This window comes from Lactuca saligna, chromosome 9 (assembly GCF_052625555.1).
Source record: "Lactuca saligna cultivar CGN05327 chromosome 9, ASM5262555v1, whole genome shotgun sequence".
NCBI lineage: Eukaryota > Viridiplantae > Streptophyta > Magnoliopsida > Asterales > Asteraceae > Lactuca > Lactuca saligna.
The window spans coordinates 146,893,918-146,907,204 of record NC_136425.1 but is presented as its reverse complement, the minus strand read 5'-3'; the positions used below and the strand labels follow the sequence as shown (position 1 = coordinate 146,907,204).

At 34.6% G+C, this 13,287-nt stretch overlaps 1 protein-coding gene across 1 annotated transcript; it reads left to right on the top strand.

Annotated features, from left to right (window-relative positions):
• The first annotated feature begins 930 nt into the window (after positions 1–930).
• On the top strand, positions 931–1,578 carry LOC145016795 (protein FAR1-RELATED SEQUENCE 5-like). The gene is made up of 3 exons (XM_078975001.1): positions 931–1,208; positions 1,278–1,473; positions 1,567–1,578. The coding sequence occupies exons 1-3, from the start codon at positions 931–933 to the stop codon at positions 1,576–1,578; spliced, it is 486 nt and encodes a 161-aa protein (XP_078831127.1).
• Positions 1,579–13,287: the final 11,709 nt, after the last annotated feature.

Genomic DNA, 13,287 nt, shown 5'->3' with positions numbered 1-13,287 from the left:
TAACGAGGAAAATCAATCGGAAACCCAAGGTAATCATTGTTTTCATTGTTATTTGCATATAACATATTCAATTTTTAATGTAGTAACAATTATGTATGATTTAGATATGAATGACATCGGAAATGATCATTACGATGAAGAAAATCATCAATTCAGATCTGGTGATTCAGAGATTCTGGATAATGATGGAAATCAATTGGAAATCCAAGGTAATTCTGTTACTGATATCGGTTATTCTTTATAGAATGATGTTGGTGATAAGTTCATGTTACTGCATGTTATGCTTATAGAATAATGCACATATAAGATTGTGGTTTTTTATGATTACATTCATATGAATGCAAATTATTATGATTATATGTTAACATGGTAGTATATTCTTTTTTTATAGTTCAAAGTGACATTGTTGCAGCACAATATGGCTCTTGCAAACAATTCATTGGAGCTCATGGTTCTTTATTTTGGATTCCAGAGGTTGAACCTGGTTGGATACCTACTTTGGGTTCAATTTTTAAAGATATCAAAGATGCTATTAAGTGGTATAAAGGATATGCATTAAGATCTGGTTTTGATATTAGAAAATCAACAGAGAGGAAAAAGAGTGGAATCACAACTTCGAAATATTTTATATGCAATAGAGGGGGATTTCCAAACACTTCTACCTTAGACACAATTAGTGATGATCATAATAAGCAATTGAGAAATAGTAATTGTAAACGCACAAATTGCAAAGCTTTTGTTGCATTCAAAGTTATACCACATTCTTCAGAAGTTTACCTGTGGCGCTTTGAACAACAACACAACCACAAATTGATCAATCAAGATTGTATGCATCTTTCAAGAGCTAAACGTTAGTTGAATGTTGTTGATCAAGCTTTTATACATAAGCTTTCGAGTGCAAAGGTGGGGGCAACTACAGCATATAGACTAATGTGCGTTATAAAAGGAGGATGTGAATTTGTTGATGGAATAGAGATAGATTGGAAAAATTTTAAAAGGGATATAAATTGTCACATCGGGGGCACTGATGCAAATTTGTTGATTACAAAGCTTCAGAATCGTAAAGAGAATGCTACAAATTTTACATACGAATACAGATGTGACAAGAAGCAGTTAAATGCTCTTTTTTGGGCTGATGACACTTCAAAACAAAACTTTGAGTTATTTGGGGACGTTGTTTCGTTTGACGCAACATATCGTACAAACAGGTATTTATTCTAGAAATATAAACATTTTTAGTTATATATTCTAATGGTATTTTTTTTGTGTTTTTTTAGGTATTGTATGGTATTTGTACCTTTTACTGGCATTGATAATCACAAAAGGTGCATCACTTTTGGAGCTGGTTTGTTGTGTAGAGAAGATACAAATTCCTATATTTGGTTACTTCGGTCATTCTTGAAGTGTTTTGGAAAAGCACCAATCATGGTCATGACCGATCAAGATCCAGCAATGAAAAAAGCTATTGAGATAGTATTTCCATACACAAAACATAGATTTTGTATGTGGCATATCACAAGTAAACTTCCATTGAAGGTACTAACATTATTGTTATATTCTTATCAGAATATTAAATGAAATATTTTTTGTAATTAGGATAATAGATTAAATGAAATGCCTTTTTATACTATATTATATTCTAACAGAATAATATATGAATTGTTTTTGAAGGTAAGCTGGGAAACAATGAATGAATATTTTTTGTAATTTAGAACAACAGCCCAAGAATCAATCACACGATGATGTATAACATGTTCAGGCCGCATGCTCTCAAAATCCTGTCTATGCATAATCTCTCCCGTATTTGTTTCAAAAAGTACCTCCCTTAATTTTAAACATGAACAAAAAATATGTCATCAACATTAGAATAAATATACACATGTATTATACCAAGAGTTAGTGACTTACATTCTATTTTTCTCCTGTGCACATCTTATTAGAACCTGAATCAAAAGAACATTCTGCAAATCGATTCTATCAAATAAATTCACAGCTTTATCCATATATGGTGATTTGTAAGAACTTATATAATTCTCCCCTATGTCACCATTTTGAGATTCAACCCTTTCATCACCATTTTGAGATTCAACCCTTTCATGTGATCTCTTTTTTTGTTTTCATTGTTTTGATTATCAGCACTTGAAAAAATAGGATCTGAAAATAACTTAATGAACTTCTCTTTCAATTCATTTGTTATATTGACATCTCGGAACTTTGATATACAATCAAAAACAATTCCATACATGTCCTCCTTTATTGATGAAACTTTATTGAACATCTTATCAAAGTTATCTTTATATTCTTGAAAAATAATAAAATAATATAATTATGAGCATGTAATATTTTATCATCTCAGAATATCTAGAATATTTACTATGAACCATAAGCATGTAATATAAGAATATCCAGATTTTTATAAAATCATACTTTAACCTAATATAAAAAAACATTAGAATATTTTTCTTATAATAAGTTACGATATAATTAAAATATATTCTAAAACATAATTTAATAATATATTCTACTTAGAATATACCTCAATACGCGTGTCCTGATTTTCATTCTTCTCAAGTTCTAAATTTGAACTTTGTTCAATTAGATTCCCAACCCCAAATCCACCAGCTTCAATCTCAAAAGATTGTCTTTCCTTCAACTTATCTGCTATCCACATTGTAACTAATGGTGTTTTACGTTCTATTTTTTGGAGCTTGCATTCAATTTCATCACAGTAAATTAGCTGCATTATTTCAACATCATATTAGATATCCATTTTTAAGAAAAAAAAATAAGTATATGAAAAAACATACCAATAGCAACAACATCGGGCCTTTATAATAACACTTGGGGTCGTCTGGACGCCATCTCCCTTTTGAATTTTTCACACAGTACAACAAATATGCACACCAATCGATTTTAGAAATGTCATCTACTTCAACAAGTGCTCTAACTGGAACTAAGTTGTTTGTCCCCATAGGAATGGATTCTGCAAACGTATTAACGAATAAAGCTATGAAACCCAGCTTGAAATTCATATCCACTTGTTCGGATTTTTGAATAATCTTCTTGTAATTTGTTGCATTTGCCTTTCCATCTTCAAGTTCCTTCATCCATCCATCAAAGACTTGATGATCTTCACTAACCTTGTCCAAATCAAATAAGCTTTTTCCAGTTTTGGGTAAACCAAACACTTTATGAATTTTTTCCTTTGTGATCTTTATTCTTTTTCCTTTAATCAGAATACTGTTTGTGCCTTCATCGTAATGCTTACGCACAAAATGGCAAAGTTTTAAGGGAATACTCTCAATGTTGATCTTCAAAAAGGCTTTAAATCCCATCCGTTTCACCCAATCTTTTTGTTCTGATGTCAAAGAACTTACAGCATCTGTCATCAATCCAGGTGTTGATCTAGTGTTTATTGAAGGCAACTCCTTCAATATATCTTTCACAGTCTTTTGCTTTTTCACGGTTTTTTGTTTCTTTATTGCTGCACGATTGTCCCCACTATTCGTCTTCCGTTTTCCTTCTTTAATCTTTGTCACTACAAAGTAATATTCCAAACAGAATATTATACATATACACTTATTATATCAGAATATTCTATGAAATTTAATCCAAAAATACTATATCATCTAAGTAAAATGTAGATATTTATTCAAAATATATTATTTATAAAAATTTAAACTCAAATGTTGCAAAATCCTATATCAGCTAAGTAAAACAACAAAAAAATCAAGTATAACATGATTTATGATATAATAATATATAGAATGTGTAATATGAACCATAAATATTTCATATCATAGAAACATACTTTCACATCAATAAACAATAGAAAAATACTTTCACATCAAAATACCAAGAATTTTCAGTTATGATCCATAAGCAATTGATATCAAACATAATATTGTTCCATAATATTGGAATTGTAAAGTATAAAATCATAATGATGTAAAATGCTTATGCTAACTCTAATTGTAAATGCATAATCAATAATAACAAATATGAATTTTATCTATATATGACATTCTTGCTATTAGAATAACATTAATACACAAGATATTATAGTACAAATACAATAATTGATGATATACCTTTTTTTTCTTTGGCTTTTGCTGTTGTATTGGCTGATTCATCAATAAGCTTCAATGATTTTCTTCTTTCAATTAGTCGTTCGGCTATTGAAGTTTTTTCATGAGTTTTATCCATATACAACCTTCTTGCTGTTTATTGTCATTTTCATAATCAAATTAGGAAATAATAATTGATTTATCATATCCAAATATCTAGAGTAACATTTAAAAATATTCTACTAGAATAAGATTAATAGAACATAGAAACACATTAATAGAATATATAATATTTTATTTGTAATACATTGAATAACATAAACAAATGAGATAAATATTTTATTAGAAAACATTGAATACACAATATATCATTTATTCTTTTATATTTTATTATAATACATAGAATAGTTTATTAAAGTATATAGAATAACAGAAGCAAATTAGATTAACAATTAAAAATATTATATTAGAATAAAATTAATAGAATATAGAAAAATAATAATAGAATATAGAATATTTTATTATAATACATAGAATAACAGAAATAAATGAGGTAAATATTTTTATTAGAATAGAATAATTGATGATATACCTTTTTTTTGTTTTTCTTTTGATGTTGTAGTTGTTAATTGATTGATCGACTTCGAAGATTTTCTTTTTTGAACCAACTGTTTGCCTGTTGAAGTTTCAACTTCACTACTTCTACCCAGTGTCATCATTTTTATTTTTGATTTTGTCATTCTTGTTATAATATTATCTGTATGAAAATAATTAATGTTAAATACAATTTAAATGTAATCTGTAATAGAAAAACACTTACATTTATTTCAAAATTATATTCTAACTCATCATAATACATACACACAAAGAAAACAACATATAAAGATACACATAATAAATTTAAAGCAAATTGACCAATATGCCCCTGCACTGTTTCTTTATGAGATTAAAATTACTCGAATTTTCTATAAACACAGTTACATACATACACATTAAAAACAGAAGCAAATTGATGAATATGTCCCTGTACATAGTATTTTTTCCATCCACTTACCCTAGTGATGCTTGACTTAACCATGCATAAAGTTTATATAATGATTAAAGTTTTGTGTAAAAGAACAGTTAGAAGTTGAATCACATAGTAAGATGTCAAAAGTGAAATGATAACTCTCTATTTTATCAGAAAATGCAGAAAACACATATAATAACGTGATTGTTAATTACACAATTTTGTTTTTGTTTATGTGATGAGTTCTATACTAATTCAGATCAAGTTCTGAATTATTACAGGACATAATATGCAATTGTTTAATGGAAAAACTTTATTATTCTTATTCAGACCAAGACCACCAGGACTAATACCATGAGAATGTTTCTTTTCATATCTGCCTTGAAAGCACTTGTGTATATTTCCTTTTTCACATACACACAAAATCTCAAAAGTAATAAATAAATGTGTTTGGTTGAAATCAAAACTGAATGCCCCTGCAAATAGATGAAAGGCTAAAACTTTATTTATCATTAATCCAAAGAATCCCACATAAGAATGTATTAAATGTAATATAAGTAGGGGCATATTTTTGTTATAAATACATACTCAAACAACACAAAAACGCCCATATTCACTAAGAAACAAGAGCTCGATGCCCTAATTATTAGTATGTAGATATGGAGACTGGAGGAACAATAGAAGGTCAATTCTCAAAGATATATCGCCGTTTTCAAACGAACTCAAGGATATAAAGATATACCTGGAATTTCTTGAGAAGTTTTGGTAATAATGGCATTTAGGTGATCTGATGGTGTAGATTCTGAAGCACGCGTTGATTTAGCCATTTTCGTTGATAAGAAATACTCGATAAGAATGAAATTAAGTTTAGGGTTTTATCGATGTTATCAAGTGAAAATCGGATTCACAACATCGAAAATTGAAATTGATACAAGGAGAAATCGAAGATGACGAGTTCAAGAGCACAAGAAGTTAGGGTTTTGATGGAGTGTTTAAAACCGAAAATGATAAGAAGTTTTGGAAGACGGTTTTTGAGAACACAGATAAAGAAATTGAGTTTTTTCATTTTAATGTTCTTCCATCGTGCATAAGTATAAAATCTCAAAGTTATCACGTTTGTCCCTTTTTCGTCCCTGGAAAATAAGTCATAGTATTTTTAGTCCCTTTTAATTTAAAAACTTACAGTTTGGTTCAAATATTATTTTAATTGTAAAATAAAATTACTTAATTACAAATATTCTAAAATAAATATTTTCATTTATTCTAAAATTTTACTTATACTAATAGAGACAATGTATTTTTTTTATAAAGTATACTAAAATTTTTATTATCGTAATTTTTTATTATTGTAACATGATACTAAATCTAATTTCATTTATTATTTTTATTAAAATATTGTAAAACAAAATTACATATTATATTAAAACGTTTTATTGTTAAGTATTTTAATGAAACCAGAATAATCACAATAATTCACATAAAATAAATTAGAATAAGCTTAATACAATATTAACAATATGTGTTTTAATCATTTATCATTTTACCAAATAATTTTTTAATCAAATAAATAAGCATCATCAAACAAAAAGTTTAAACGCAATATATCATTTACTATTAAGCAGTAAATATTTTATCAAGATACCAACTAACTGGTTTAAGCATATCATTTAGCAAAATATCAATGGTTTAAGTATATCCTCAAACATAAGCATTTAAAAAAAAACAAAATAGAAAATAAAATGTCTGTATGTAATAAGCCAATATAAAATTTTTTCAAACTTTCTTCATTTCCAAATTGTCTCTTGCTTCACTGCCTTCTTTCACCAACATACACCTAGTTTTCTTATCAAGTTTTGAAAATTCCAATGCTTCTGTAACATTCAATTTTCTCTGCTTGTTGATTTGATGGTTTGCTAGCTTAGAAACATAAAATGTACGCAACTTTGCAATTTTGTTAGATGTCCTAACACTTTCTTCTCCCAGTTCTACATCCCTTTTTTCTTCTTTCTCACCCATGTATTTTTCTATATGCCTCATCAAAAATATACCATCATCATTTGTCTTAGTTTTTGTTTGCCATGCCATTTTCATTTTCTTTGGCTTCATAGATTTAAACAAAGAAACCTTATCCCGCCGATTGTTGTCTAAAAACTTTGAAAAGTACATTTGCTGCAATGCATATTAATAAAATACCATTATTTTTCTAAAATGATAACTATATTAAGTAAATAAATCTTATAAGAATATAAATATTATATTTTATATTCTAATCAGAATTTATTTACTAATACAGAGTGGTTTTTTAAAGTAAACAATTATGATTAAAATAAAGTTTTTAGATTTATGGAAGAAACATTTACCACAAGTTTAGGAATCTCTCCATAGACATCTTCTACTTTTTTGGTGTATCTTATGTTGTCAATGATTATATGTTCTGGATTTGTAAGGTTGAAAAGAATACAATAAAAATGACCACGGTTGTGTATTGGAAAAAACACCTGTAGTTCAAACATAAATACAAATGAATTTTTATAAATTTTAATATGAATATGTTATCTTGTAATCAAAAATACATACCAGATTAATAGAATTGAAATCCACTTTTCTTTTGATGTCATATAAGTAATTGTTTACAGCCTCATCAAAAAGTCGGGATCTTTCAACAAAAGGTATTGAAGAATCCAGTAATTTTTCTGTCTGTACATATAGAACAATAGAAATATTATAATACATTGTTTTAAATTATAATTAGAATATAGAAAATAAATTTTAAAAATTAAGTACCATAATTTGAGTGTTGAAGAAGACACGTGGTGGTGATTTTTTGTTTCTCAGGTTTTCTTCTTCAAAATTAAGAACAACAGCCCAACAATCAATAACGAAATGATGTATCTTATGATTTGGACGCATACCCTCAAAATGCACCCTATCCATTATGTCTCCAGACTCAGTTTCAAACAACATTTCCCTTCAAAACAAAAATATTGAATTGTAGTTAAAATATTCCAATAGGAATATTACACAATTATGAATTTACTTACATTGGATCTTTGTCTGCAACGCATCTAAACATGATTTGCGCCATTATCTCTTGCTCAGTACTGACTTTTTCACTTAAGTCAATTACCCTATTCACAAAAGGTGATCTAAAAATATATGGATTAGTCACCTTCCTTTTCCCTCTTGCATTCACATTCTGACCCTTTTTCCCTTTCTCATCTAAAATATGCTCTTCATTCCCTTCTAATTCTCCATCTTCATCACTACCCTCAGAATTATCACCAGTTTCTGCATTGTTTATTAGTTGGGTTATTTGAAGATCAAAGGAGGGAAATTCTGAATTTTCAAATGTTAGCTTTTTTGGAACAGGAGATCTGACAACTGGATTTTGAATTGTATTTGAATCTGGATTTCTGTTTGAGATTATTCTAAGCAAATCCTCATCCATTTTTTCTATGAATGAATCAGACCAAGGGGAAAAATCAATAGATATACCTTTTGGATTGTGTTTTGGTGTAACAATTGAGCTCTCACCTATGTTGTCTCCAACCACCTTCTCTACAATATTCCCCTCCCTAATATTCTCCCCACCAATAATTTCACCACCTTTAACAAGATTTTTGCTCTCAACATTGTCTTCTAAATTCTTTTTTTCAATAGTCTCGTCTATATTATTCACCTCTGAAGCCAAATTTATTTTGTCATCAACATTTATGCCTTCAAATTCAATTTGTCTTTCTGGATTATGCGGATGTCTAATCGTTTCCTCGCCAATATTATTCTCAAAACCCAAATTTATTCGGTCATCAACATTCATATCTTGATCTTCTTCTTGTGTTTCTTCATTCTCTGGAAACTTCTGTTGTAATGGTTTAACAGCTAAAAATGCAACTAACTTTGTATTCATTCCTTCATCTTTATCATCATCAGAATCAGAAATGTTTGTTTTATTAAGCTCTTCATCTCTATCTGATTTGACTTCAGTTCTCTCCTTCATAGTTTCTGATTTCTCTCGACTAGAAAAAAGTGTAGTTGAAAATATGTCTCTAAACTTTCTTATCATCTCCTTCGTTTTATTGTCTTCAGGGAACTTCGATAGACAATGAAAAATAATATCTTCCATATCATTCTTTTCAGTTGAGACATTGTTGAAAATTTTTTCATACTTTTCTTCATACTCCTAGGAAAAAAAGACATTAGAATATTTTTCTTATATTAAGTTAGGATATAATTAAAATATATTCTAAAACATAATTTAATAATATATTCTACTTAGAATATACCTCAATACGTGTAACGACCCAATTTTCATGTCCAAAAATTTCATTTTAAAATATTACTTTTAGAAAACATTAATAAATAAAAGCATTGTTTGATCACGCCATAACACATCGCAAACCATGTTTTAATATTCAAACCATACAATCCATCAAATATCAGAGTACAATCCCAATGAATCTCGTAAATGCGGAAACCGAAGAGTGTGTGTGTGACATGCTGCTACCGTGCCGGCTCCTTTCCCCTAGCTGAGGAGGTACCTGAAACCAAAACTGAAACCGTAAGCACAAAGCTTAGTGAGCTCCCCCATAATACCCCATACCATACAACATATAACAAATAACATGCAATTAGGAGATACGGGCCCCGCCCACACTCGTGAGGATACGGGCCCCGCCCACACCTCACTTTCTGAGAGATACGGGCCCCACCCACACTCGTGAAGATACGGGCCCCGCCCACACTTCGCTACCTGGGAGATACGGGCCTAGCCCACACTCCATTCTCGGAGGGATATGGGCCTCGCCCACACCCAACCGTCAACACATATCATACAAGTATCACGCAGACAACAAGTATAAACAGTTCTATCATACTGGTATATATCACAATCAACTCGACTAATAGATACGGGCTCGGCCCACACTATAATACTAACGTCCCATCTATACGGGCCGGCCTTGATGCCTTAGACCCGTTACTAATGAAAGGAAACTCACCTCGAAATAGTTGCTGGTCTGTATGGGAATTGATCACCTACTATTGCTGCTGCTGCTCCGGAAACTCCTCGGCTATAATTCCCACAATATACTTAGTCATACACTGCTAACTGTCCTTTGGGTAAAAAGACCATTTTACCCCTGGTCTAGCCCTAGGTCAAATCGAAGTCAACTATTAGTTTACCCGACTCGCCGAGTGGATCTCCACTCGCCGAGTCCCTAGCAAACTATTGTCCTGGGTCCCTGATTCTACTCGTCGAGTTGGGCTATGACTCGACGAGTTCATCTCCTAAACTGTCATTCAACTCCTTCATCCTACTCGCCGAGTTGTATGAACAACTCGTCGAGTTCATCTTCATCCGAAGAACACATATGCTAAGACTCGCCGAGTTGTATGAACAACTCGCCGAGTCTGTTCTTGATCTTATGAAGATTGCCTCGGACTCGCCGAGTCAGGGCATCGACTCGCCGAGTCCTAACATGGGTGAGTTCAGCTCCCAACTCACCGAGTCACCCCCTGTGACTCACGGCTCAACTCGATACATCATGAAGGGACCAATTCGGTGACTCGCGACCAGACTCGCCGAGTCGTCGCCATGCATCCACCAAATACACCGATTTACTCGATTTCAGTCCATGCCATTCATAGATCTGGACTTCTAGGACACAAATCACACGTAAAGTTTCCAACTTTACGTGTGGATACTCACTAATATGGATTTTAGGGTTCAAAATGCCTCAAAAGGGTAGATCTAGGATGAACAAGCCACATGGGGCCATAAAGCTAATAGATCTGAGCTCCTGGAGCTCAATCTTGCCTAGATCTAAAGGCCAATCCACTTATTACGAAACATTAAGCACAAACAAGCTTGAGGAATTGCTCAAGAGTGTCTTAAGTGAAATCTTAAGCATAGAAACAGGGGGAAAACGAGATATACCTCAATGATACAGCTGAAAAACACAATGATGCTTGGATGGCTCTCCTTTCTCTTGATCTCCTTCCCTTCTTGCCTCAAAACCTTCAAGAATGCACACAAGAGCCTCAACTACACAAGAAACAAGCTTAGGACGAGGGTTGGGAGCTCTGGGGGTGAATGGGGGCTGGCAAGGGGCAGATATGGGGTTTAAATAGGGAGCAAACCCCTGAAACTTAGGGTTTCATCCAACAACGGTGACTCGCCGAGTCCAGGATATGGACTCGCCGAGTCGCCAACTTAAACGTGTCCTGGGTCTCGTCCCTACTCGTCGAGTCGGACCTAGTGACTCGCCGAGTCCAAGGCTAAAATTGGGCAATACTCAAATAAAATTCACATACCGGAAACCAGGTGCTACAAATCTCCCCCACTTATTTTAGACTTCGTCCTCGAAGTCTGCTGCCCGGTCCTGAAACAGCTCGGGGTAATGCTCCATCATCTCGTCCATCGGTTCCCAAGTCCATTCCGAACCCTTGCGGTGCTGCCATTGCACCTTTACAAGTTCTACCCTCTTGTTTCTCAACATCTTTGTCTTTCTGTCAAGTATTGCGACTGGGCGCTCAATGTAATTCAAGCTGTCGTCAACCTGAATATCATCCAATGGTACTACTGCTGAATCATCCACCAGGCACTTCCGCAGCTGCGAAACATGAAAGGTGCTGTGGATCTGACTGAGCTCGGCTGGCAGGTCCAGCCTATACGCCACCTTGCCCACCCGGGCTGCAACCCTGAACGGCCCGATGAACCTTGGGCCAACTTGCCCCGCTTCCTGAATCGAATGACACCTTTCCAAGGCGACACTTTCAGGAGAACCATATCCCCGACTTGGAATTCCAAATCGGATCGACGTCTATCGGCGTAGCTTTTCTGCCGACTCTGTGCAGTCTGAAGTCTGCTCCGCACCTGCTGGATCCTCTCGGTCGTCTCTAGCACCACCTCGGTGCTTCCCATGACTCTCTGGCCAACCTCACCCCAACATATCGGGGTTCTGCACTTCCGCCCATACAACATCTCGAACGGTGGTCGGTCAATACTCGTGTGATAGCTGTTGTTGTAGGAGAACTCAGCCAAAGGAAGATAGGTATCCCAGCTACCACCAAAATCCAGCACACACGCCCGCAACATGTCCTCCAAAGTCTGGATGGTCCGCTCACTCTGACCATCTGTCTGCGGATGAAAGGCGGTGCTGAAATGTAGACGAGTGCCCAACTCGTCATGAAATTTCTTCCAGAATCTGGAAGTAAAACGCACATCCCTATCCGAGATCACCGATACTGGCATCCCATGCCGTGCCACAATCTCCCTGATATAGATGTCGGCCAATTTTTCGGCCGATATGCTCTCCTGAATTGGAATAAAGTGAGCACTCTTGGTTAGTCTATCCACGATAACCCAAATCGAATCCACTCCACGTGCGGTCCTGGGAAGCTTTGTGATAAAATCCATTGTGATATCTTCCCATTTCCACAGTGGAATGTCCAACGGCTGCATCTTGCCATGCGGTCTCTGGTGTTCGGCCTTGACCTTCCTGCAGGTCAAACACCGCTCGACGTACCATGCCACATCCCGCTTCATGCAAGGCCACCAATAATCCGGACGAAGATCCCTATACATTTTCGTCGCCCCGGGATGAATAGAAAATCGGGACTTGTGCGCCTCCTCCATCAAAATCTGACGCACGCCACCGTGATACGGCACCCACACCCTACGGTGTAACGTCAAAAGTCCTCTGCCATCATAATCAAAGGAGGAAACTTGACCCACCACGCGCTCGCTCTTACGATGCTCCTCCTTGATAGCCTCCTGTTGAGCCTCCCGAATCTGCCCCAGCAGGGGAGTCACCACAGTCATCCTTAAACAGACATCCCTGATCGACACCGTCTTGCGGCTAAGCGCATCGGCCACCACATTGGCCTTCCCCGGGTGGTAAAGGATCTCGCAATCATAATCCTTCACCACGTCCAACCACCGCCGCTGCCTCATATTCAGATTCGGCTGGTCCATGAGGTACCTCAAACTCTTGTGGTCCGTGTAGATGGTACACCGAACCCCGTAGAGGTAATGTCGCCAAATCTTGAGGGCGAAGACCACCACCCCCAACTCCAAATCGTGCGTCGGGTAATTTGCCTCGTGAGGCTTGAGCTGCCGCGAAGCGTAGGCAATGACATGCCCTTTCTGCATCAGAACTGCGCCCAACCCCGAAATGGATGCATCGCAGTAAACCACAAAATCCTCAACGC